At 36.5% G+C, this 27,154-nt stretch overlaps 1 protein-coding gene, 2 long non-coding RNA genes, 2 other non-coding genes and 1 pseudogene across 5 annotated transcripts; 4 read left to right on the top strand and 2 right to left on the bottom strand.

Annotated features, from left to right (window-relative positions):
- The first annotated feature begins 1,266 nt into the window (after positions 1–1,266).
- On the top strand, positions 1,267–3,509 carry LOC113314176. The gene is made up of 3 exons (XR_003342315.1): positions 1,267–1,544; positions 1,789–2,891; positions 3,021–3,509. It is a non-coding gene; the product is annotated as an uncharacterized LOC113314176 (long non-coding RNA).
- A 380-nt stretch (positions 3,510–3,889) lies between these two features.
- On the bottom strand, positions 3,890–3,963 carry TRNAV-AAC. The gene has a single exon. It is a non-coding gene; the product is annotated as a tRNA-Val (tRNA).
- A 3,125-nt stretch (positions 3,964–7,088) lies between these two features.
- Positions 7,089–7,162, bottom strand: TRNAV-AAC. Its single transcript has one exon. It is a non-coding gene; the product is annotated as a tRNA-Val (tRNA).
- Positions 7,163–13,741: 6,579 nt separating this feature from the next.
- Positions 13,742–15,282, top strand: LOC113308194 (annotated as a pseudogene).
- Positions 15,283–19,411: 4,129 nt separating this feature from the next.
- LOC113307667 lies at positions 19,412–20,760 on the top strand. Its single transcript, XM_026556115.1, has 3 exons — positions 19,412–20,106; positions 20,202–20,308; positions 20,397–20,760. Exons 1-3 carry the CDS (start codon positions 19,764–19,766, stop codon positions 20,613–20,615), a joined length of 669 nt encoding a protein of 222 aa, XP_026411900.1. The 5' UTR covers positions 19,412–19,763; the 3' UTR covers positions 20,616–20,760.
- A 1,204-nt stretch (positions 20,761–21,964) lies between these two features.
- LOC113308278 lies at positions 21,965–23,043 on the top strand. The gene is made up of 2 exons (XR_003339632.1): positions 21,965–22,342; positions 22,640–23,043. It is a non-coding gene; the product is annotated as an uncharacterized LOC113308278 (long non-coding RNA).
- The last annotated feature ends 4,111 nt before the right edge of the window (positions 23,044–27,154 follow it).

Raw genomic sequence — 27,154 nt, 5'->3', positions numbered from 1 at the left:
ACAAAATTTAAATTTCCTAGCTTTATTATACATTCAGAGTTTCAGACAACATTTCATAATTCCAGTTTTTCTTAATTAAGTATTTAAGTTAAAGTGCATCCATAGAGAACTATTATGTGAGGTGCCAAGTATAAATGACCGTCCAAATACTTTAAACCATTATCAAACTTTGCACATTGGTTAAGTTTGATGACACCAGTTTTTCATTCTTATCTATCATTTCAACTCATATGACACAAATTTTGCACAATAACATAAAATCCGTAATATATAATCCCCCCATGCAGCTACTAATTGTTGACGGTTGAAATCTCCCGGGGTTTATAGATGGTTGTGTTCACCTACCGGGATGACTCCCTCCCTCATGTACCATTTTAGCTTTTTTTTCCTAGGAAGTTGTGGTGTTTTGCCATTTCCACCAAACACCTCAACAGGAACATTTCACCATCTACCTGAGTATTACAGTAGTAAAGTTTGGCTGGGTGTTATTGGGGTTGCAGAAGTGCTTACTGAATTTGGGAGGGAGGAGGGCACATGAACAAAGATTTTTAGTCATTAGTTTGTTTCTTATAAACTGAAAACAAAAACAAAAACAAAAAAAAACTGATTGTTCTATAAAACATTAATGGTGATTATCCCCCACCACCAACCTAACAATTTCATTTGATGTCTTTATCTTCTTAAGTATGAAAGTTGAAATGCAGCCATTGTATTTAGAGGACTACTATGTGAGGTTTTACTGTGATTAGGTTCCATTACTCAAAATCTTATGCGAATCAAAATGGCACCAGAAAATTCAATTTCCCATACCAAAGTACCAAGTGTCTATAGTACCATCCAAATTCTAAATGATTGTCAAACTTCGCACTGGACGTTGAACTGGATTTCTCTGGCTCTTTTTCTTATAATTAGAGTTTTGTTGACACCACTTCTTCATCCTCATCGATCAAGTAGATGGTAATATATGTATATATCATTTCAACTAAAATGGCAATTTGCATTGGTAGATGCATAATAAAAAGAGTATTATGACTTACGGAGACGGTGAAATATCATTGTTGAGGTGAAAGAGAGTATTCCATTTTCAACTTTGTTTCCGCTTTTGGTTTCAATTGAAATTTATTGAATTTTGGATTCTAGTCTAAACCCAACACTGACTTCTCTCAGTCATCATTAACTTCTTCTTTCCCCATTCTTAATTATTGTTCTCTAGAAACAAAATTGGATTTAACATCTCATGCATACCAAACTCAACAACCTTCATTATCATCTTTAGCTAGCTGTAACAGCAATTGTCTATAAAACAAGAGCTACCTGTCTCTCTTTTGTATCCAATATCACATTACACTAACTCCATCACCTTCATCATCATCAACCTTTCACCTTGCTTTCTTTTCAAAATTCCATCTCGGAGTTTCTTGCAGTAATTTTGCATGATTTCAGTTTAGTTAGTTAGGTTGCTTGATTTTCTTTCGAAATCTCAACAAAAAATCTGAACATCCACTAGATCTGGAACTAAGCTTCTCAAACATCCACTCTACTGGGTGAGAATTATTAATGCATTTCGCTTAATAATCATGTCAATCTCTTCTAGTCTCTGTATGTATGTTTTGCATATATAATCCTGTTTGTCTGTCTCTAACTTTATCTTGCAATTGCCATGTTTACTGAAATATGTGTGGAGATATCATGTGTGTTGAATTGCCAGCCTCTTATGCAGTAGTTGTTGGTATGTGCTTAGTAGTTTTTCTAAACTATATATAATTTTTTTTTTTTTTTTTTTTGTAGATGATCTATATTCTGGACTTGGGATTGCAACAAAACCGAGTTCAGATGGTAGACTTCACATATTTCAGAGACAAGAAGAGATTGACATGATTATTCTAGACTTGGGTAATATGCTGGGAAGTTTAGCACCAAAGCTAGGGACAAGAATGGAAAAACCAACAGCAAGTTTGGATGTTTCCCGATTAATTAGAGTAATTTTGTCAAAAATTCTCTTGAGAATTGTTAGTATGAGCGGACTCGGAAATTGCAAAGCTTCCAAATTGCGTTGTCGGTGATGAAGATCCTTGTGGTAATATGGTCCTTAATTTTCCCCAAGTAAGGGAGAATGAGAGTTCATAGTCTTGGTTTGAAATGGACCTGTTCTGTCAAATTTTGAATCAGTTTTTAATCGCAAGAGAGAGATTTATTCAGACAAAAAGACTGTACAAAGAACTACCAGAGGTAGCTTATATGAAAAGAAAAAGAAGAAACAGGAATGAAGCAAAAACAATACTCCAACTACGAATTGTAATATATGTGTACGAGCGGACTCGGAAAATTAAGCTAATGAAAAGCTTTCTTTCTTCTGCCATTTGTTTGTTCAAATGACTTGTACTCAAACTTGTTTCTTCTTTTGGTTTCTGCCATTGAATTTGAATTCCCAAACCTAACACATGCATCACCAACTGTGTCAGTCAGTATTCACTACTCACTGACTCATCTATCCCACTACTCCTAATTAATATGCATTCAACATCTCACACCAAACCCTCCCCCTGTCTTAACTCTAGCTAGCTACCTTCATCATCATCATCATCATCTATTCTTCTATCCGTAACTTGTCTATAAAACAAGACCACACCACCTTACAATTATTACATCAACTCCATCACCTTCATCATCATTACAAGACTTTCTTCATTCAACTCTGAATCAACCACTATTTATCTCTCAATTTCAAGATTCCATCACGCAATAATTTCCTTGAAGTAATTTTGCATGATTTTAGTTCGGTCAGTTAGGTTGCTTGATAATCATTCATATCTCAGCAACATATCCTCTTAAATTTACCCGGCCAGCTTTCGGTTCCTGCAACAAGATTTTGTTGCTAAATTTGGAACTAAGTAAGAATTATTTATGCATTTTCGCTTTCATTGTTTCTTCCTGCAGTGTTTGTTAAATTAAACAGCAGCGTCTCATGCAATTGCTGTTGGCCTGTGCTTATAAATTATTTTTTTGTGCATCTTTTCTAGACTTTGCATTGCAACAAAACCGACTCAAGGGAGAAATGGTGGGTTATTTAGCACCAGATCAGCTGGGGACAAGAAGAGGAAAATTAGGAAGACCAGATGTCCTTGTATTTTTGGTAGCAATTGTCTTGAATATAGTTGGTATGAGTGGCCTCGGAAAACGCAGAACTATTGCATCGGCGTATTTTAGATGATGATCCTTGTGGTGTTGTGGTCCTTACTTTTTGCCATGGAAGAAGGATTAAGGTCGTCAAATCAGAGTATAGAATCTCTGGTTTAAAAGGTACCTGTTCCACCAAAGATGACCCATCTTTACCGATGACCAATTCTATGGAAGTCAAAGGTACTACAAGCACTGGACATTATCTAATATATTCATCCTCATGTAATATCCGTATGTGCAGACTCGGAAAATCAAGCCAATAAAAAGCTTTTTACATTTTTAGTGTTCTTGCATTTTGCGGACACAGTTTTGTATGTTCTTTGTTTGTTGTTGTCTATAAGTTTGGGAAACATGGATGTTTTGGTTTTGAAAAATCAATTCAGATTGTTAGGCAGTTTCTTTAAGCCCCATGAAAAATGTAACATAGTACGTGTTTTGGATTGGGGGAGGTGCGTGGGTTTTCTTTGACACGAAACAAAGACTTTAAGTTTGGATGGTGGGATTAATGCAGTAGCAGAAGTTTACATAATTTGGGAGGCAGAGGAGGGCACATGAAACAAAGACTTTTAGTTTCTCCTAAAACTCAAAACAAAACCACCATCAAAATTTTAAACCATTGTCAAACTTTACAGGACAATGCCCATTACACAATGAACTGAAATTCTAATCTGCAGAGTATAAAAAAGATTTGGGTGCAAAAAGGGAGAAATGGCTTCGCCCAGGTTTGAACTGGAGACCTTCAGTGTGTTAGACTGACGTGATAACCAACTACACCACGAAACCGCAGTTGTTAAGGTTCCGAGACCTCGCATTTTCTACTATGTTATAAAAGCCATTAGGAATCCTACCCCAGATTGTTTCCTGATCAACCAACATACAGATTCACACAATGCTGGAGTGTCTACAGTTAGTCAAACTTTACCAACTTTACGCAGACATCATTTCATACTCATAATCATATCTTCACAATGAACAACAAGAATAAACAATGTACAAATACAATTTTCCTAAGTTATGTGCCAAAATACTTGTTAGTATCAAACCCCAAACATATTTTTGAGTGGTTGTTGCAACCATCCGGGAACTTCATCCATCCTGCATAGTTGGATGCATATAATTATTATAATATACAAACTTGGGGGAAAATGTAAATATCTTTTAGTAACAAATTAGTCCCAGTGATTTTTACATGCCCATTCTCTTAAATCAGAGAGATGCTTGTTTTTCCCAGCAGTTGAGGTCATTAAGTTTATTAGCAATGATGTGATGTTATGCACTTCTTTTGATTTTGTGAGGTTTTCATTGAAGGGTATGCGATGCATGTGCGGCCACCAAACAGCTCAAAAAGGACATTTAATCTCCTTGAGTATTAAAGTAGCAAAGTTTGGTTGGGGGACTTATGTAGTAGGAGCAGTGAATATACTGTGCCATGCATGAGGTTGCAAAAAATTATGCCATTCAAACCAAACCACTTATGCCATTCAAAATGGCACCCAAAAAAAATGCAATTTCCTACTAATATGCATCCATTGTATTTAGAGGACTACTCTGCCAGGTTTCCTTGTGATTAGATTCCATTAATTATTCAGAAACTTATGCCATTCTAAATGGCACCAAAAATATTCAATTTCCGACCACCTGCCAGAGGACCAAGTGTCAAGTAATGACAATCCAAATTTTAAATCATTGTCAAACTTTACAGGACAATGCCCATTACACATTGAACTGAATTCTAATAATCTATCTAAGCAAATGACTCACTTCCTAAATTTTAAATCAATAAATGATTAGTCAATTTCTCCTTCCACTAATACTACTACTAATAGTGCAGTAGTTTTTTCCTTGGAAGTTGTGCTGGTGGGGAGCCAATGGCCTATCCTGGGGTGTTTCTACCATTTCCTTAAAAAGCTGAAAACTTTCTTTCTTCTGCCATTTGTTGTTTGTTCAAATGACTTATATATATTCTACTTTCAAACTTGTTTCTTCTTCTTTTTGTTTCAATTGCATTCATTGAATTTGAATTCTAAAACCTAACACATGCATCACCAACTCTGTCAGTCAGTATTCACTGCTCACTGAATCTTCTATCCCACTCCTAATATGCATTCAACATATCACACCAAACCCTCCTGTCTTAACTCTAGATAGGTACCTTCATTATCATCATCTATTCTTCTATCCTAGTACTCCTAATATGCATTCAACATCTCACACCAAACCCTCCTGTCTTAACTCTAGATAGCTACCTTCATTCATTATCATCATCGTCTAGCTATCTGTAACTACTTGTCTATAAAACAAGACAATCACCTTACAATTATTACACAAACTCCATCACCTTCATCATCATCAAAAGACTTAGAAAAATACGCTAAAACTTTTTCCATTCAACTCTGAAACAACCATTATTTATCTCTCAGTTTTCACTTTTCATTTCAAGATTCCATCACGGAATTTCCTTGAAGTAATTTTGCGTGATTTCAGTTTAGTTAGTTAGGTTGCTTGATTTTCTTTCGATCATCATTCATATCTCAACAACATATCCTCCCAAATTTACCTGGCCAGTTTCCCGTTCTTGAAACCAAATTTGCCAAGATTTTGTTGCTAGATCTGGAGCTAAGCTTCTCAAACATCCACTTCGTAAGAATTATTTATGCATTTCTGTAGTACTTGTTAAGTTCTTCATAATTATGTTTCGAGTCTCAATATCAAGTGCATACTCCTGTCTGTCTGTCTGTCTGTCTGTCTGTCTGTCTGTCTCTTACTTTATAATGCAGTTGCCATGATGTTTACTGAAATATGCATGCTATAATATCTTGTTGATAGATCAATCTAGTGTGTGGAAATTAAACAGCAGCCTCTTATATGCAATTGTTGTTGGACTGTGGTTAATAACTATAAGTTACTTTTTTTTTGTGCATCTTTTCTAGATTCTAGACTTTGGATTGCAACAAAACTGACTCAAGGGCGAAATGCTTGGTTATTTAGCACCAAAGCTGGGGAAAGAACAGCAAAATTAGGAAGACCAGATGTCCTTGTATTTTTGTTAGCAATTGTCTTGATAGTTGGTATGGGCGAACTCGGAAAACACAGAGCTATTCCGTCAGCGTATTGTAGATTATGATCCTTGTGGTGCTGTAGTCAAGGTACCAGTTCCACTAACGATGAACCATCTCTACCAATGACCAATTCTATCGAAGTCTAACTACAAACACCGGAGGGATTATCTAAGTTATTGGTCTTCATGTAATATATGTACGAGCGGACTCGAAATATTAAGCTATTGGTCTTCTTGCATTTTGCGGACACAGTTTGTAAACTAGATTGCATTCGGTTAATTGATATCCAATTTCCTTTCAGTCTTGCTGAAAGTACATGTGCTTTGCTATAAATAAAAAGAAAAGATTTTGTATGTTCTTTGTTTGTTGTTCTCCATAAGTTTGGGAAACATGGATGTTTTGGTTTTCATGATTTTCTCCCGCTTCTCCCAGCAGTTGAGGTCATTAAGTTCATTAGAATAGGAATGGTGATGTGAAAAATCAGTTTAAATTGTTAGGAAGTTTCTTTCAGCCCCATGAAAAAAGTAACATAGTGTGTTTTGGATTGGGGGAGGTGGGTGTATATTGTCAGTCAAGATAATCAAGAAAGGAATTTCAAGGGCATGTGCATGTGGTGCCACCAAACAAAGACTTTTATTAGTTTCTGCTAAAACTCAAAACAAAACCACCATCCAAATACTTAAAATCATTGTCAAACATTACAGGACAATGCCCATTACACAATGAACTGAAATTCTAATCTATCTAAATTTCCCATAGCCCTAAAGTGAAAATAAATAAAAAAATAGTTTTACTGTTCTTGCATTTTTGTTGGTACAGTGAAAAGATTTTGGTGGAAAAAACGTGAAATGGCTTCGCCCAGGTTTGAACTGGAGACCTTCAGTGTGTTAGACTGACGTGATAACCAACTACACCACGAAACCGCAGATGTTAATGTCCAATTTTCTCTTATAATACGTTTAATAAAGTATATGTAAGTTAGAACACAAATCACAATTACTACATGCTTTTTTGCTGCAGATAGATTGAACCTTGGACTGAGAATGGTGAACCTGTAGGGCCTGCGATCGGTCCATGATTGAATGTTATGAACCAATGCCGTGATGACAACTAAAAGCTAGTTGAGTGGCTAGTTAAAAATCATTTTTCATAATAAAATCCGTCATAATTCAGCTGTTATTTGTTGATGGTTGAACTCTCTTGGAAGTAAATGAAAGCTTAATTTCTTCTACCTAAACCTACCTATAAAAAAAAAGAACAGTATTACTCTACTTTCAAACTTGTTTCCACTTTGGGTCTAAAACGCAACTCTGACTCTCTCTCTCAGTCATTATACCAAACCCTCCAACTCTAGCAGTGGGCCAGTGGCTACCTTCATTATCTATAAAACAAGACCTATCTCCCTCTTCTGAATCAAAAATAAGACCTATTATCTTGGGCTCTTTTGTAATATTTATTTGTCAATTATTTTTCCTCTTTGCTTTCAGTTTAAGATTTTCCGATGCAATTTCTTGTATAATCATATCTCAATAACATTTTCTCCTCAAGTCAATTTACCTGGCCAGTTTTCGGTTCCTGAAACCAAAACCATTTCTTCTTTATAGTATATCAGTCAAGATTTTGTTGCTAGATCTGGGACCGAGCTTCTCAACAATCCACTACGTAAGTATTATTCTCTCTCTTCTTTTTTTTTAAACAAATTACTTATGCATTTCACTTATGTTCCTTGCACTGTTGGCGAATTTTTTTCTAAACTATAAATTCTTGTTTTTGTGCATCTATGATCTAGACTTGGGATTGCAACAAAACCGACTGGAGGGTGAAATGCTGGGTGATTCAGCACCAAAGCTGGGGACAAGAACTGGAAAATTAGAAACACCAAGTTCAGATGTTTTCAAACTAATTGGAGTATCTTTGTCACAAATTGTCTTGATAAATTATTGGTCTCAGCGGACTCCAAAAAGGCAGATCTTCTTGAGTGGCCTGCAAGTGGTGACAATCCCTGTTATTATCTGCTCAAAAACAAGGGTCATGGAAATTAAATCAAAGTACAAATTCTTTGGTTTAAAAGTTCCTCAAAAAGATGAACCAGCTCTTAAAACCTCAAGAATCAAGTCCTACCGATAACCAAATCTATGGAAGTTAACACTGAAGGGATTATCTAAGCTATTAATTTTGATGGTAGTTGTACGAGCGGACTCGAAAAATTAATCTAACAACATGAAAATTAAGTTATTATAGTTTTGTATTCCCCATCAAATATATTGCATTTTAGTCAATGTACTTGCTTTTCTTGTTGTTTGTTTTCGGGTGATTTTTGATATGTTTATGATGATTTTGTTAATGGAGAAGTGGGAACTTGATAAGTTCTTCTCACTCTCTGTTTTCATTAACTTAAAAGATGATAATAATATCTTGTTACATTCTCTTTCTTCACTTGGTCAATATAAGACCCAAGGGAAGAGTTACATGTGGACTATTCTTGTCCATACAATTTCTACTAAAACAAACTCGATCTAGTGTCATGACAATAAAGCTATGGGACATGACATTACTGTAGCATGAGGAGAGAGAATGGCTCCTGGATGTTTTAGATGTGATCCAGTGTCGTGACAATAAGTCTCTGGGTCATGACATTACTGGAACATTACATTAACTCTCAACAATCTCCTCCTTAATGTGATGTTCTTCTACTCCTAGTAGTTCACAAAAATGTTGAAATTTACCTTTGGGAAGTGCCTTGGTGAATATGTTCGCCAATTGGTCTTCCGTCTTGCAATACTTGAGTTCTATCTCACCATCTTCAACCTCTTATCGAATGAAATTGTACTTGAGCTTAATGTGCCTTGTTCTACAATGCTCCACCGAATTCTTGGACATAGCAATTGCTGATTTGTTGTCACAAAAGAATATTGTGCTGTCTTCTTGCTTCTCTTGAATGTCTTCCATGATTCTTCTTAGCCGTACAAAATGAGATGTAGCTATTGATGCCGAAATGTACTCCGCTTCCGCCGTGGATTGAGCTACGGTTTCTTGCTTCTTCGATGCCCATGTGAATATACCCGAACCAAGAGAAAAAGCATACCCCGATGTACTCTTCATCTCATCAAGACATCCTCCCAAGTCGTTATCACAATAGACAACTAATTTGACATCCAAATTTCTTGAATACATGATTCCAAAATTCATAGTTCCTTGAATATACCATAACAACCTCTTTGTCGCGCCAAGATGTAAATGACTAGGTGCACTCATGAACCTAGAAACCATACTTGAGGCAAACATGATGTCGGATCTTGTGTGTGTAACGTACAACAAGTTTCCAATAAGACCTTTATAGTAAGTCTCATCAACTTTTCTTCCTTCATCATCTTTCTTGAGTTTCTCATTCACTACAAGTGGTGTAGATGTGGGGTTACAACCAAGCATACCAAATTTCTTCAACACCTTTTTGGAATACTTGCTTTGAGAAATGAACACTCCATCTTCACTTTGATGAACTTCTATACCAAGGAAGTACTTAAGCAAACCCATGTCACTCATCTCATATTTCATCATCATTTCTCTCTTGAATTGCTCAATCATATGAGCATCATTACCCGTAAAGATAAGATCATCAACATACAATGCAACGATGAGAATAAACGTACCTTTTGTCTTCACATATAGTGTAGGATCACTCTTGCTTTTGTTGAAGTTTTGCCTTTTGAAGTATCCATCTATATCACTATACCAAGCTCTTGGTGCTTTCTTGAGGCCATACAAAGCTTTCTTCAACTTTTACACCTTGTCTTCTTCTTCTTCCACCACAAATCCTTGTGGTTGTTCTACGTAGACCTCTTCTTGGAGTTCTCCATTCAAAAATGCCGGTTTGACATCAAGTTGATAAAGTAACCAACCTTTTTGGGAAACCATAGCAATCAAGGCTCTAATGGTGTCAAGACGATCCACCGGTGCAAACGTTTCATTGTAGTCGATACCGGGTTGTTGTGAGTAACCATTTGCCACTAGGGCTGTCAACGGTAGCTATCGAAATGGATAATTGCTATACCGTATCCGTTACCGTTAATTTTATCGGATATCCGTTATCCAATAAAATCCGACGGATATTGAAATTTTTATTCGCTATATAATATCCTTTAATTATCCGTTTCCGATAATAAATTAAAAAACAGTTAAAATGTTGAAATGAAAAGAGAAGAACAACTCTGCGGATCTTTTTCTTACAAAAAGAAATGAAAAGAACAACTGAAAAACAGAGTATTTGTTCTGCTGTTCATTCAAAAAAAAAAAACAATTGTTAACAAAATGTAAATCAAACAACAATCCTATGATTAAATCAAACAAAGTAAGAAACAAACTTACTGTGTTAGCTTTTGAGGATGAGATGTTGATGAATCGGGAAAAAATCAAATCTTCTTTGAGACTCAGAATGGAAACCAGTCGCTCTACTCTCTGTCTCTGAGTTAGAGTCTCAGTCTTAGACTCTTAGTTTCTAGAATTTCTTTTAGTTTACCCTGATAGTCAATAGGGTTACGGGTATATGTATATTACATATATACCCTCGCTATCGGATACGGATAATTATTCGTCGGATACTAACACAACCGAATCTGTTACATTAATAGGTGATTATCCGATATGATTATCCGACACCGATACCGATATCCGAAACTTCGGATAATATCCTAACGATTCAAACGAACTCGAACGGATAGCGGATATTCGGGTATCCATTGACAGCCTATTTTCCACCAACCTTGCTTTGTATCTTTGAACCGATCCATACGCGTTGTACTTCACCTTGTAGATCCATTTCATACCAATAACTTCTTTGTCACTTGGCCTTGCTACGTTCTCCCATGTATCGTTCTCGTCGATGACAAAAACTTCTTCTTCCAGAGCCTTTATCCAAACTGGTTCTTTTGATGCTTCTTCAAAATTTTCCGGTTCAACCACACAATAGTTGCATCTTTCATACACTTCACTCAACCTTCGTAACTTCTTTGGTGCCGACGGTGGTGATGTTGATGCACTAGTACTTGGAGACATACTTGGAGATGCTCCTTGTCTTGTATTTGGTGGTGTTTGAGGTAGTTCTTCCTCATCTTCTTCACCTTCTTCAACTTCATTTGTTGCTGAATTTTCTTGCTCTTCATCAACAATAATGGTTCTCTTTTAAATTTTACCTTCTTCCCAATTCCATGAAGCTCCTTCATCAAACAAGACATCACGGCTTGTGATCATTGTGTTGTTCTTCAAGATATACAACCTATAACCTTTTGATTGGAGGCTATAGCCAATGAATATACACTTCTCACTTGATTCATCAAGCTTTGTTCTCTTCACCTTTGGAATTTGAGAATAACATACACTACCAAAGACTTTAAGATGCCTTACCGATGGTTTTATTCCACCCCATGCTTCAATTGGAGTTTTATCCCATACGGATTTTGTTGGACACCTATTCATCAAGTAGACGGTGGTGTTGACGGCTTAGGCTCAAAACACTTTAGGCATACCCTTGTCATGAAGCATGGACTTCGCCATCTCCATAACGGTTTGGTTCTTTCTCTCGGAAACACCATTTTGTTGAGGAGTATAACCCATGGTTAGTTGTCTTTCTAAGCCTCATCTTCACAAAATTTATCAAACGCTTTGTTGTTGTATTCTTTGCCTCTATCATTTCTCCAAACTTTTATGTAGTGACCACTTTGCTTTTCAACAAGACTCTTGAACTTCTTGAAGATGCTAAAAACTTCGGACTTTTGCCTCATGAAGTACACCCAAGTCATACGACTAAAATCATCAATGAATAAGATAAAGTATCTATTACCTCCATGAGTTGGTGTCTTCATTGGTCCACACACATCGGTATGTTCCAAACCAAGAAGTTCTTTTGCTCTTCATGCTACACCTTTTGGGAATGGTTGGTGATGTTGTTTCCCAAGTGCACAACCTTCACATACTCCATCCTTGTGGTTGATATGTTGTGGAAGTCCTTGCACCATGTTCTTGTTGGAAAGCACCTTGAGATTATTGAAATTCAAATGCCCAAGTGCTTTATGCCATAACCATGTTTCAATCAATGGTTTCCATCCTCATTGCAACATTTGTTTGCTTTTCAAACACAATTGGAAAGCTTCTATTCTTCTCAATCTTGATACTCTTCATGACATGTCTCTTGTTCTTGTGCTTCTTGTCATAAATGGTACAATATCCATCTTCAAATGGACCGCGTACCCAAGCTCCACAAGTACTAAGCAAATTTTGTGCCAAATCCGGAACATATAACACATATCTAATATATTTTGCTCCATTGGGGTGGACAATCAGAAACGTGTCCGGGCCACCCCAACCGACCTAAGTAATTAGTCGAAAAGTAGAAAAATTGTTTGGGTACTTCCTAAGATATCATGATTTATTTTAGTGTGTTATGTTCGGAATGTATATTAGATTAAAACAAAAATTAGATAAACATGAAAACATTCATTTTGTATCTCATTATATTGCTACAATATCTCATTTTTTAGTAATATGGAAATTGAAATATTCTGTGTAAATACCAAAGAATAGTGAATTGAGATAATGATGAAAAACCTAAAAAATTAGAGTTTTCAAATTACACCAAGCATAGAATAAAATTAACATAGAGTATTAAGATAAAACTGAGTTTTGCTAAGAGGGATAGGAAGATGATTTCTGCTAAGATGGATTGTTGATATGAAATTGACGAGAGGATCCAAAAACGTCCTAGACTGACGTGACCATTTGCCAACAGGTGTACTGGATGTCTATATATATAAGCTTTACTTGTATCTGCTTATAGCATTCTACGTATCCGGTATTGGATGGTTCACAACATTTCAGTCTCACATTGCTAGCAAACTTGAAATTTCCTCTCTCAACCCTCATCATGAGGGAAGTAACCTCCTTCATTCTCTTTTTACTTTTTAAGTATTTCTCTCCTCTTTACATGTACAAAGCACGTGAAAGCAAGAGAGACCTTAAAAAGAAAAACTGAAGAAAAAACCTTTAGAAAAACTAATAATTTTTGATAAGCCCTTTGGAAGTATCCGATACGGGTATCGGAGAATCCGATTCGTGTTCATACATAATTCTCAAGTATCCACGCAACCCATCAGCAAACTCTTTGAGTTCACTTTTTGACACAATTTGTTTCTGACAGATCGTATACCAAGGGTAATTTTCACTTTAGTGTAACCAAAAGGGGTCCATGGGTGCTTCATTTTTCACTCTCTTAAACCATTCAGTGTGTAGGGATTTTTCACTAATTACTACTCTCCTTGAACACCTCTGGAGTGGCTGAAAGTTCTTACCACTATACAATTCATCTGGTGTGTACACTGGTTGAATGTAGTAAATTGTACGGTATAGTTTGAGTGATTTAATACACCATCTCAATTTGAAATGTGATGATGTTCAGATGTTTTTTCTTCAAACATTTTTGCAAGTAAAGAAAAGCAAATTGGTTGCATCTGTCTTCGCCTTTTCGGGGATCACAAATTTTCTTTTACACTCCCATTGCAGCAGTGTTTCGTTTTTTTTCGGTCGGCCCTCCCACCGTGGCAGCGGTGTTCTATTATCTCAGTCACTTTCATTTCCTCTTTCAAATGTGAAATCGACATAATCAATTTCACTCAAACAAAATTCAATCCAAAATTTCCAAAATCAGAACGATGATGATGATCAACATCATGGGAGGAGATTGGCAAGAGATTACTCAATCAATCATAATCGGTTTAATCTTCTCATTCCTCATCGCCAAATTAATTTCAATGGTAATCTCAATCAAAGATGCAAATCTGAAAGTAACTCGCGAACAAGAAGAAGAAGATGACAATACAAAACCTAATCAGGAATCAACATCATTACCAGAAGTTAAACCTGATGAGAAGATTGTTGAATCTGATGAGAAGAGGAAATCTGCTGCTACTACTAGAGTTGTAAGTGAGAGTGATGATGATGATTGAGAAGGAGTTGAAAGTACTGAATTAGATGAGATATTTAGTGCTGCTACTGCATTTGTAGCAACAGCTGCTGCTGATAGGTTGTCACAGAAAGTATCAAATGATGTTCAGTTGGAATTGTATGGTTTGCACTGAAGGTCCTTGTACATCTCCTCAACCTTCTGCTATCAAAATGACTGCTAGAGTTAAATGGTCAGTCTCTGATTGCTTTTAGGTATTTTGAATTTAATTGAATTGATTTGATTAAGTTGAAGATGTGGTGTAATTGGTTGTTTTATTCTGTGCAGGAATGCTTGGCAGAAACTTGGTGCAATGCCACCGGAGGATGCGATGGAGAAGTACATTACGATTGTTAGCGAGATTTATCCTGCTTGGATATCTGGTTCTTCTGTGGTAAGTGTATTGTTTGTTTTGTTGATGGGAATTTTGCTTAGGTTGTGTTGTGTTTGTATGTCTGGATAGTTCTGGATTTTGATTTTCTGAAATTTGAACATGGGGATGACCAGAAGAAGCATGGTGGGGAAATGATTCGAAGGGGCTTATGGGACCTGTTTTCAGCTCATTTGCATATGAGGAAGAGTCCGATAATGAACTGTAAGGTCTTTTAAGGATTAGATGTTTATGAGGTTATTTTTGTTTGTTTGGAATGTCTAAATCTGTGACTGAATAATGTGCTTGATGATTGTTGGGTCTTGTTTCGTGTCCAAATAACTTCTTAAAATATGTATGGGTTCTTAGAGTGTGAATGTTTCTTTAGGTCTTTAACTACCTCAATTATAATTATGAAACTAGATCAGAATAGGAAACTTTGGAACAATTTTACTTGCCTTTCGATTCATATATAGAATAGCTATGAAGTGTTACTTTTTCTATTTCCTTTTCTTATAAGTCGTTGAAGGTTGAACTTTGAAATGATATCGACTATCTTCTTGATCATCTGCTTTTCTTGTTTCAGTAAGATGGAAGCTATACATACATCTGCAAGAGAATGAGAGCTGGAGAATCTGGTGAAACACATAGAGAGTGGTGTTTCGGTGAATCTTAAGGGTTAGTTGCTAATTGAATACTGAAACATGTTATTTATTTACTGAAAACAGTTAGCTGAATCTGATTCATTATTCTATCCGTTAAAAGTTATTTAAAAGGATAAGGTCTCGACCACCTTGACGACTAGAATATCAACAGATTGGTCTCTCAGTATTTACATGTCTGTCTTGTCGAGCGTATGCAGTTTTTTCTTCTACCAGCCCTAAACGAGAATTCGTAAGCCAAGTGCTTGTATATAACTGGAGCTATTGGTGTTTCACCATTTAACAGTTAAAAAAATCTATCCCTGTATGAACTTGCAGGACATATTCGTGTTGTGTTATTTAGCCTCTTCGAATAGCTCAGGTTTTCAGGACTCAGTGGTCTCATTTGTTCTGATTCTGCAACATTTTTTCCGTAGTTTAGGCTTATCTTGGCAATTGTCCAGCTTAAACTACACAGTTATGCAAACTACGTAGAACAGTACTAGTGTAGTATATATCTGAAGTATCAGAACCTGTGTGCCTGTGTATTCTATTTGGAAGATTTCACCTTCTTTGCATCTATTGCAAACTTCCTTTGTTATTTTAATCAAGATAATTTTTCCGTATGTCTCTTGTCTTGCTCCCCATCCTACTAGACCCCTAGCTGTCTCTCTCTGATGTGATTTCATCTTGGTTGAACATGACGACTTTTTAGAATTTTTTCTAACAAATATCAGATTATCTAGAGTCCATGAACTATGACCCATTCTGGAAAAGAATAACTAGGTCAAGTTATTGTTACGGTGTAAAGAATGAATGACTGAAAGCTCTTTCACATGCCTGTGGTTCTCTTCTTGAAACTTTAGCTCTTGCAAACATAAGAACGAAAGCACACTGGAGCTTTTGTTTCCAGTTCTTGCAGGGAAGTGAGAATGAGGCTTGTGAAAGCTGTTCCTTAATTTTAGTAGGAAGTTATTGTACGGACACATTAGTGTTAACTTGCAGGACATATTAGGGTTATGCCACTTTGAAATAACTCATGTTTTCAGGACTCTGATCATATTTGTTCTGATTTTGCAACATTCTTTGCATAGTTCAGTCTTATATCAGCAATTATTCCAACTTAAACTGCACGCACAGTTTTGCAATCTACATAGAACAGGACTACAATAGCATGTATCTGATGTATCAAAGTATCAGAAGCTGTGTCTGACTGTCTTCTATTTAGCAAGTTACACCTTTGCATTTATTGTGAACTTTCTTTGTTTTGGTAGAGGTTTAGGGCCTGTTGATAATCATTGTATCTACCAATCCGAAACAATTATATGCTAGTCTTCTGCCAAAATTGGAATAATTGCAGATGGCGAGGGACGCTCTCCATTGCACTGGGCTGTAGACCGAGGCCACCTTGACATGGTAGAGTTGCTTCTCAGCAAGAATTCTGACGTGAATGCTCAGGTATGTCATAAATAGTATATCTCCTGTTTCTTGTTCTTGCCACCTGCCAGAGAGTGTACAGGTGTTGGTACACTAATTAGATGACAGAACTAGTAGGTTCCTATAGGTTGTATGTATCTCCATTCTACAATTTGCTCGACTCAAGAGATTATGTAAGAAGTAAGTAATTTAGTATTTGATGGGTCAAAGTTTTAACCCTCTTGGATGATTTACCATCTGATCTATACCCAGCCTTTTTGCATGTTTAGTATACCATCATGAGCCACATTGCAAGCAAACTTCATATTCGTGATGGCTGTGAGAAAGTTGGTTGAGCACTTCATATTTTTGTTTCAATTGGACAGAGCTTATGGAGTGTCTGTACATCTGTTTGAAATTATATTATTCACTGGTGACTCATCTCAATATTCTCACCATCGCTAGGGGTTTCGCTTGTCTTGCTTTTCCTGCCATCGTTCGGTCCCGGTTGAATATGATTTTCCGTCTGCCGCCTCTCCAAATTTCTCTTCCGGATCTTAGATTTCAGACACGAGTAAGCTGCTAAGTCTATGGAACCTTTCTACACAAAACAACTCGCCTGGATCTCAAGCTATTACGGTCTCTAGATGGTTTTCTTTCTCTCAAACTCTTAGATGAGGATGAATCCTCAATCTAAGTTTCGTGTTTCTGGACGCCAAAATATAACTACTGGAAATCCAGTAGTACACCCAAAAGGAAAATAATCAAGATCTAAGACATGTTTAAGTAATACAAACTAAGAAATCTTTTATTGATGAATTCTAGGGAAACAAATACAAGTTCTTGAACACAAGGAAACCTTAATCTCGCTCTCTACACTAAGCTCTTTTCTCTCTCCAAAATCCGATCCCTCATGCCTTTCCCAAGGACCTCTATTTATAGGCCAATCAACCCTAATGGGATACAGCTCATTTTACTTCGCCAGGTTCTTTCGGGGGTGCTTTATGCTTCTCCCAGTCCATTTTCCATAAAGTTTTTCCCCTTCTTTCACCATCTTGACATCTTGTCGGGACACCTGTATCTTTTCTTGCTCCCCAATACATTTACTTCGCAAGTTATCTTTTCTGCCAACATAGCTTATTTCGCCTGCCTCAGCTTCGTGGTTGGTATCTTGTAAGGTACTTCACTGATTCTTCGTAGCTCGTATCCTTCTATTAGATTACTTCGTCGTGAGATACTATCTCGCATGTGATTTTTACTTCGCTTACTAGTCAACCATGGTGATTCTGACTTGATTTGACAAGTCACTGACGAAGATTTTCGGGGCACGGTATAAGATATTTTGGCTGGATTCTCGTGTCTTCCCTATATCCACGTGGCGGTTCGTATTTTGGTATCCACATGAGCGGACTCGGAAAATTAAGCCAATAAAAATAAGTAGTTGTTGTTTGTATTTCCCATCAAATGTATGTCGTATTTTACTAAGTACTATTTGTGTAGTAAATTAAAGATGCATAAGATTAATGTACTATGCCATGAGATTGCACATTGTGGTTATCCAAAAACTTATGCTATTCAAAATGGCACCCAAAAGAATTCAATTTCCGACCAGGTGTTGTCAAAGTATGAACAAGCACCCAAATAATCATTGTCAAACTTTACAGGACAAGGCCCATTGCACATTGAACTGGATTTCTCTGCTCTATTGGATTTCTCTGGTCTATTTTCATTTTTAACTCAATGGTTGATTTTGATTTTGATAACACCAGTTTTCCATTATCATCTATCAAGCAAGAAATGGTTGAAATTTCATGTCATTTCAACTCAAATGCCAAAGATTTTTGCATTTGTGGATGCGTTATAATGATAAAATCCGTCATCGTCAACTTTTATCTTATTTTTGCGCTCTATTCTATCAACGTAGGTTCACCTACCGGGATGACTCACTCCCTCCTACACCATTGATTAGTCCATTTCTCCTTCCACTAATAGTACAGGAGTAGTTTTTTTTTTTCGAGGAAGCTGTACTGGTGGGGGGCAATGGCCCATCCTTGGGTGTTTTTACCATTTCCTTGAAAAAGAGTAGCACTAAAAACCAACAGTAATCTATTTTCAAACTTGTTTCCTGTTTGGTTTCAATTGCATTCATTGAATTTGGATTCTAGTCTAAAACCCAACACACAACACTGACCAGTCTCTCAGTCACCTACTAGAAAATTGCAATCAACATCTGATACCAACTTACACGGTATGAGATTAATGTAGTAGTAGCAGAAGTTTACTGAATTTGGGAGGGAGGAGGGCACACGTAACAAAGACTTCTGGTCATTAGTTTCTTGTAAACTCAAAATAAAAACAAGAAAACAAATTGGTTCTCCTTGTGTATCACAGTAGTAGTAAAATTTGGTTGTGGAGGATTAATGCAGTTGCAGAAGTTTACTGGATTTGTTTAAGAAATTAATGGCCATTACCCCCACCACCAACCAACCTAACAATTCATTTGATGTCTTTATCTTCTTTAAGTACTTAAGAAAATGAAATCTTTGTTTCTTCTGCCATTTGTTGTTTGTTAAATGACTTCTACTTACAAACTTGTTTCCTCTTTTGGTTAATTGTCTTTTTTTCTTTTGTCATTATTCCTAATTCCTCTCTAGAAACAAACATCTCTTAACAAACCCTACTAAACTACACAACCTCTTTTATTATCATCATCTTCTAGCTAGCTACCTCTAACAACAATTAATTCTTTATAAAACAAGACCTATCACACTACACTAACTCCATCGCCTTCATAATTATCAACTTTTCACCTTGCTTTCTGTTCAAAATTAGGACTGGAGCAATTTCTTGTATTTTTGCATGATTTCAGTATGGAGTAATTAAGTTAGGTTTCTTGATTTCCTTGAGGGAATCATTCATATCTCAACAACATTTCCTCGACAGCAAGTTCTCACTTCCTGAAACCAAATTTGTCAAGTTCCCCTGTGGAAGAATTGTTTATGCAATTTCTCTCTTGCATAAACCTCAGCCACAAATTCTTTCACATATAGCACCACATTTAGCAGGGTACGTTCAGATAGCAAAATTTAGTTTGGTTGAGAAGATCCATGGAGTACAGTTTAATTTGGTTGAGAAGATCCACAAAGCGGAGTTTAAAATGGTTAAGAAGATGCATGAAGCGAAGTATAATTTGTTTAAGAGAATTCATGCAGTTGGTCTTGAGAAATGATCCTGTTGTATTGGCACCAGAGTCTATAACGCTCTTGGTTCAAGGCATCTCTCTCAAGATTCCCTCTCAACAGGTACAACTTCAGATGACTGTTCCAAACTTCGAAAAAAAACGTTTTAATGGGATGGCAGAGTGTCTCAGACGCAATTGTGAGGAATTCAAGCAAAAAATAGTCAAGGAAATGGCTGCACAAATCCTAGCTTTTTTCATACAGCCACAAGGTAGTTTTGCAGTCCTCTTATTTCATTGTATTCATTGATTTTTTATAATTCTGATGGATGTTAATTTAGATTTTCATATTCTGTCTGCTTCTTAGAGCACTGCATTAAAAAAGTGTGTTGCGGTGTTGAGCATGTGGAATTTCTGCTGCATGAGTTGGTGAGGATTTCATTTACATACACAATTGGAAAATCAATGCCGGAGGTATATATGTCTACTTGTTCTAGAGTTTGTAATTATATCATTTGTACATTTTTCGCAAGCTTATGTATTTTTGTGTAATTCCAAGCAGGAGACTGATATATTATTGATCAATTTGCATCAAGACTTTTTGCCAGGGAAGCATCGTGTAGTTAAAGAACTTGGGAAAACTTTATGTTGGACTGGGAAAGACCTCAAGAAAAAGTTGAGGAAAGATGAAGAGTTGGAGCTGATTAGAGCACATAGAGCTAATAGAGACCGAAAGATTTCAAGAACCCAACGGCTAAAATACAGAGCTTACTTTGTATAGACAAAGAAAATTTAGCTCACACAACGTTGTCTCTCGATTACTTTGTGTAAAGAAGAGTGTTTTGTTGATGTAAGATCGATTAAGGTACATGGTGAAACTGTACCGATAAAATCTGTATTTAATACAATTCTCTGACAGTTTCCAAGCAGATGTTGACACACGGTGAGACACAACCTCATGATATAGTCCAAAAAACTGATTGCACCAACTGCCGATCCTGCAGCTGCTTATCTAAGCCCTTCTTCACTGATAGCAACCCGTCAAAAGAAGTGAACTCAAAATCCGGTAAATTCCACCAAACAACCATCATTTCATACTTCCGTTCACATATCACAATGAACAAAAAAAAAATCTATTTCATAAATCAGAATTTTTCAAGAACAAGGCACATTACATATTGGAAAAATCAACCAAATTAAACATCAATTTCCCTTTCCGTGAAACAAAAACTGATTCACTCTTCTAACAATTTCATTTGATATCTTCATCTTCTTAAGTACTAAAGTTGAGAAGCATCCATTGTATTTAGAGGACTGCATTGTGAGATTTCCCTGTGATTAATGCAGTTGCAGAAGTGTTTACAAATTTTGGGAGGGAGGAGTGCACATGAAACAAAAAGAAAAAAACAAACTGATTCTTCTTCTATAAGAAATTAATGGTGATCCTTAGTTATCCCCCACCATCAACCTAACAATTTGATTTGATGCCTTTGCCTTTGCCTTCTTAAGTACTAAAGTTAAGAAGAATCCATTGTATTTGTAGGACTGCATTGTGAAATTGCCCTGTGATTAGATTTCATTACCCAAAAACTTAATTTCCTATACCACCACCAAAGCATAAATCACCATCCAAATTTTAAATCATTGTCAAACTTAATTTCCTATACCACCACCAAAGCATAAATCACCATCCAAATTTTAAATCATTGTCAAACTTAATTTACAGGGCAATGCTCATTACACATTGAACTGAATCTCTAATCTATCCAAGCAAATGACTAACTCCCTCCTCCTATACCACTAGCTGATTAGTCAATTTCTCCACATTCCACTAATACTGTACCAATGGTTTTTTTACTTGGAATTTTTCTACTAGTGGAGGGCAATGGCCCATCCTTGGTTGTTTTACCATTTTCTTGAAAATGAAAAAGCTTTCTTTCCTCTTCCATTTGTTTGTTCAAATGACTTGTATTCTGCTCTCAAACTTCTTTCCTATTTTGGTTTCAATTGGATTCATTGAATTTGAACTTTAAAACATAACACATGCATCACCGACTCTCTCTTTCAGTCATATTCACTACTCACTAACTCTCTCTTTCTAACATGACCCTCCAACTGCCTTAACTCTGGCTAGCTACTTTCATTACCATCATCTTCTAGGTAGCTGTAACTACTTGTCTATAAAAAAAAGACCATCACCTTCATCAAAATCATCACAAGACATATAAGAAAAAACTTTCTTCATTCAACTCTGAAACAACAAGTATCTTCAAATTAATTATCTCCAAATTTTCACTTTTCATCTCCAGATTCGACGACGGACTAAAGCAATTTCTTTGTAACAATTTTGCATGATTTCAGTTAGGTTGCTTGATTTTCTTGCGGTAATCGCGCGTTTATATATCTCAACAACCACATTTGTTGGGATTTCGGTTCCTGAAACCAAATTTGCCAAGATTTTGTTGCTTGATCTGGAACTAAGCTTCCCAAACATATCCACTCCATTTGGTAAGATTTTGTTGGAGTGTTTGTAAGTAGCTGATAATTATGTCAATCTCTTCTTGTCTCTGCATATGTATGTTTCTGAGGCTCAATATAAAGTGCATCATCCTGATTCCTGTCTGTCTCTAACTTTATCTTGCAATTTCCATGATGTTGACTAAAATAAATATGCATGCTGAGATCATGTTGATAGATAGATAGATCTAGTGATGCGGAATTGTCAGCAGCCTCTTATGCACTTGTTGTTGGTCACTGTGCTTAATAACTTTTCTAAACTAATTCTTTTTTGTGCATCTATTCTAGACTTGGGATTCTAACAAAACCGACTCTGAGGGAAAAATGCTGGTTAATTTAGCACCAAAGCGGGGGACAGGAACAGGAAAAGCAACACGAAGTTCATTTTGTCACAAGTTGTCTTCGTAATTATTGGTATGAGCGCACTCGGAAATGCATAGGCCAGTCAGCGTCCTTCAATCCAACAGATAACGACTTTCCCCAGAACCTTCTACAATTAATACCAGAACCAATTCCAGGGAAAGTCCGATTTCCAAATACCAACAAGAAGAGGAAGGAAATATCTAAGTTACTAATCTTCATGTAATATCTCCATATATGTTTCAAAAAGAAGAAAAGAAAATGTAATATCTCCATATGAGCGGACACAGAAAATCAAGCTAATGAAAATTAAGTTGCATTTTACAGTTTTACTCTTCTTGCATTTTGCTTGCACAGTTTGTAAACTAGATTGGCTAAAAAACAATGTTAATGGCTTCGCACAGGTTTGAACTGAAAACCTTCTGTGTGACTACACAGGAGTAAAGTTCGGCTGGGGGATCAATGTAGCAGTAGAAGTTTACTGAATTTGGGTGAGGAGGAGGGCACATGAAAAAAGACTTGTTATTGGCATAGCACCACCAACCTAACAATTAATTTGACGTCTTTATTTTCTTCAGTAGTTTGAGTTATGATGCATCCATTGTATTAAATGAAATAGCACCAAAAAAATTCAATTTCTGTAGGAGTAAAATATCGCACACGTTAGTAATCAAGCGAAGTAAAGAATACAATCTAAGCGAACAGCATCGTACACAGCAAAGTTGAGATGATGCACCAGATGATGTCAACAAAGTCACGAGTAAAGTGTGAAGAACTGTGCGAAGAGGTACGCTATGCGAAGATGAGCGATTGTATATGAGCGAATGTGTCGCATAGTGATCCTGAAAATAGTGGTTTCTTAGTTGTCATCCATTATGTAAAATCCTATATAAAGGAGAGAAGTCATTACTTGTGGGAGGGTTCTAGTGTGTGAGTCTTGGTCAAGAAATAGAGAGAGAAAGTAAATCTAAGGCAAATAGGTCATTGTAATAGTTGAATCTATCTTTGTAATTCTATCCACATTTCATATAATAAGAAGATGATTACCTAAATTCTCATTTAGTGATAGTAGAATGTAATTATCAGATTTATGACAACTACATTGTTGGCGCCAGAAACAGCTCTGGATGATAATTCATGATAGTATACCATAGATCTTAAGGAAAAAAGTGAGATCTAAAAATTTAAGAAATGGTAAGGATTGAATCTGTTGTTGAACAAGGAATGACAACTAGAAGAAGTAACAAAATTGCTGAACGAAGACGAATTACAAATCTTGAGCAACAAGAAGAAAGAGTGGACGAACATCAAAGAACAGAAATTCCAGTTGAATCTCAGCGAGAACAAGGACAGAATAATGATATAGATTATGATAGGGTGAGTGTCCATATTGAAATAACGGATTCTACAGAGGAAAGACAGAGAATTAGGAATGAAGGACCAATTACAGCGAGTGAAGAAAATGTGACGATTGCAGAACTTAGGAAAAGATTACTAATTGAACTAAGAAGAGAAGAAGAAGAGCGTGCGAATGTAATCCGTCAAAATGATGATTTAAGAGAAGAGAATCTTAGACTACAAGAACAAAGGTCAAGGAGTGCTACAAGCTCAAGGTCAGGATCAAGTAGAATTTCTTCCCGATAGAGTCGATCTAATCGAGGAAATGATAGGAGAAGGTAACACATGGAAGTCATTGAAGAAAACTCGCAAGAAAATGAAAATTTGGAAGATCAAAGGGAAAGGAAACGTATAGTTGACTTGGCAACTAATCGGTACGAACATCAACGTGAACTTCTTCGTCGTGCACATATTAATTTTTAAAGGGAAGAAGAGGATCCAAGGCAAGGACAGATGATATTACATGGCAGAGAAATATTAAGAGACGAATATGAGCGCGAACGAGAGACTGCACGTTGGAGAGATAGACAGAGAAGAAGGGAAGAATTAAAAGAAAGAGAATTACAAAGCGGATTGCGTCAAATTGATTATGATGATCGAGGTAGGAGACGCGAGCGTCATCACATAAATGATACAGAACAAGGTCGGGTTACACCACAAGAAAGAGAGACATCAAGGCATTGATATGATCGTACAGGTAACGAAGAAAGACATGATAGAGTACAAATTGAAGCAAATACTGAAAGGCATAGGCGAAGGAGAGAAGAAACTGAACAATAGGAGATACAAGAAGCAATATGCCAAAACAATCATGAGAATAGATTGAGACAAGCAAGATTAAAAAGACTCATGCGAGAGGATTTGGATCAATCATTAAGCAAAGAAATTCTTAAGGAGATGGCAGAATTAAGAGAAATGCTGACTACAAAAAGAAATGATGGAAGAAGACAACTAGAGGAAGCAGTGGAGGAAACTGGAAAAACTCCATTTTACAAAGGAAATTCAGAGAGCACCGATACCATCTAAGTGCAGTTTACCGGCATTTACAAGTATATTTGACGGAAGTGCATGTGCGATACAACATGTGAAATCTTATGCAAGATCTTTATTGCAGTGGGAAAATAATGATGCAGTAATGTGCAAATATTTTGCTGCAAGTTTAGAAAGTGAAGCTTTGAAGTGGTTTGAAGGACTACCTGTAGAATCCGTTGGTTCGTTTCATCACTTACAAAATGCCTTTCTGGGGCTATACATAAGTAATAATCTATCCAGACCGGGAATTGAGACAACATTCGGACTTTGCAGAAGAAAAAATGAGAGTTTGCGTCATCTAACGACACGTTGGAGAACCATGTGTAGTGAAATGGGAAGACGTGTGAATGAGCGACATCTTATTCTTGCATTCATTAATGCTCTCTTTGCAACAGATCTATTATATACCCAAATCTTCAGAATAAAGGATACAATAACAATGTCGGAGCTGCGCGAATTTCAAGAAGAATACATAGCACTTGAGGAAAAGCAAAGAGATATGGAGTCTTACCCAGTCGCAATATCTGATTCGAAAGGTGGAAATACAAGTTTGCTTCCGAGACTGACAAATGTTGTTGCGAGTACATCGCAGGGAAGTCAGGGAAGGAATAATGCAGAGATGGATAAAAGTTAGTAGTTATGGGAAGTGCAGATCAAGCAGAATTTGATAAAGACTACAGAGACAAGCAACTTCAAAATCGTGGAGGTACTGATACAGTTCAACCAGGAAGTTATGCAGGACAACAAACACATTATAACAAGAAAACTGGAAGAATAGTGTGGGAACAGATAAATTTGCCAAAGTTGAATACTACAGTGGATAAAGTATGGGAAGCCGCTCTCCTAATGGATGATATTCCAGAACCACATAATGTAGGAGAAGAGCCACCGCCAGGGAGGATGAGTAAAGAATTTTGTGTTTATCATAGATTCCATGGTCACACAACAAGCAACTGTAGAAATGTGAGGAAGATTATATTGCGAATGATTGAGCAAGGAAAGTTAGACCATTTCTTACTAAAACAACCAAGGAATTTATCACCACCACCACCTCAAGGAAAAACATATGCAAAGGAGAAAGATAGGAATACATTTGTTACTGAAGTGGGCGCGAAGGCAGAGAATTTATATTGTAACTCGATCATACACTCGTTCAAAAACATTGAAGATTTTCATGATAATGTCTTAAGTCGAGTATATGCAAGAGATACTGAAGGAAGGGAAATCCTTAACCTGGAAAAAATATCACCCTTAAAGGAATGGCAAAAGCAGAAAATCTCGTTCAGCGCAGATGAAACACCGGGAGGAGGAGAATCACATGAGTGTCCACTGGTGGTGCGATTGGAAATTAATCTGAAGCCGTTGGAAGAAGATGAGGAAGAAAATGAGAAAAACACCTGGGAGATAAATAGAATACTTATATATACTGGAAGTTCTGTAGATATTATGTTTTATCATACATATAAAACCATGGGTGGAAGAGATGATGAGTTAATCCCTTCAACATACAAAATCTATGGCTTTAATTTTTCTGCGAATAAACCAAAGGGAGAAGTGACTATGCGAATTCTTCTACAAAATTTACCAACAGATATCACATTTTGTGTGGTGGATGTCGAATCGCCTTATAATGCTCTCATTGGAAGACCATGGTTGCATAGTATATTAGCTGTTGCATCAACATTTCATCAATGCATCAAGTTTCCTTTACCTCAGGGTGTTGGCATTATAAGAGGAGATACAATTGAAAGTAAAAATTGCCAAGAAATTGATATTGACAAATGCGAAGCAAGAGAATTCAAACGACGGAATTGGAAAACATATGCAGCAGATAGTCAAAGAGCAGAGAGACTAATGGTTGATGCGGTGTACGAAGTTGGGGAAACAAGTATGCGAAGTGCTGGAATAGATTCTTCTGCGAATAAAGAATGTTAATCAAGATTAGCAACACAGTTTCTATGGAAAGAAAAGGCATAGAGGCAAAATATCAAAAATTGGAGGGCACAATGACTT

Source organism: Papaver somniferum, chromosome 9 (genome assembly GCF_003573695.1).
Source record: "Papaver somniferum cultivar HN1 chromosome 9, ASM357369v1, whole genome shotgun sequence".
Taxonomy (NCBI): Eukaryota; Viridiplantae; Streptophyta; class Magnoliopsida; order Ranunculales; family Papaveraceae; genus Papaver; species Papaver somniferum.
The sequence above is the reverse complement of the archived record's forward strand: the minus strand, read 5'-3'. Positions and strand labels throughout refer to the sequence as shown.

Excerpts from the sequence above, each read along its gene's own strand:
- LOC113307667 (XM_026556115.1), top strand. The coding sequence starts at position 19,764 with ATGGAGTACAGTTTAATTTGGTTGAGAAGATCCACAAAGCGGAGTTTA. Across the intron at positions 20,107-20,201 it reads TTTTTTCATACAGCCACAAG|AGCACTGCATTAAAAAAGTG; the intron begins GTAGTTTTGCAG and ends TCTGCTTCTTAG. Across the intron at positions 20,309-20,396 it reads TTGGAAAATCAATGCCGGAG|GAGACTGATATATTATTGAT; the intron begins GTATATATGTCT and ends AATTCCAAGCAG.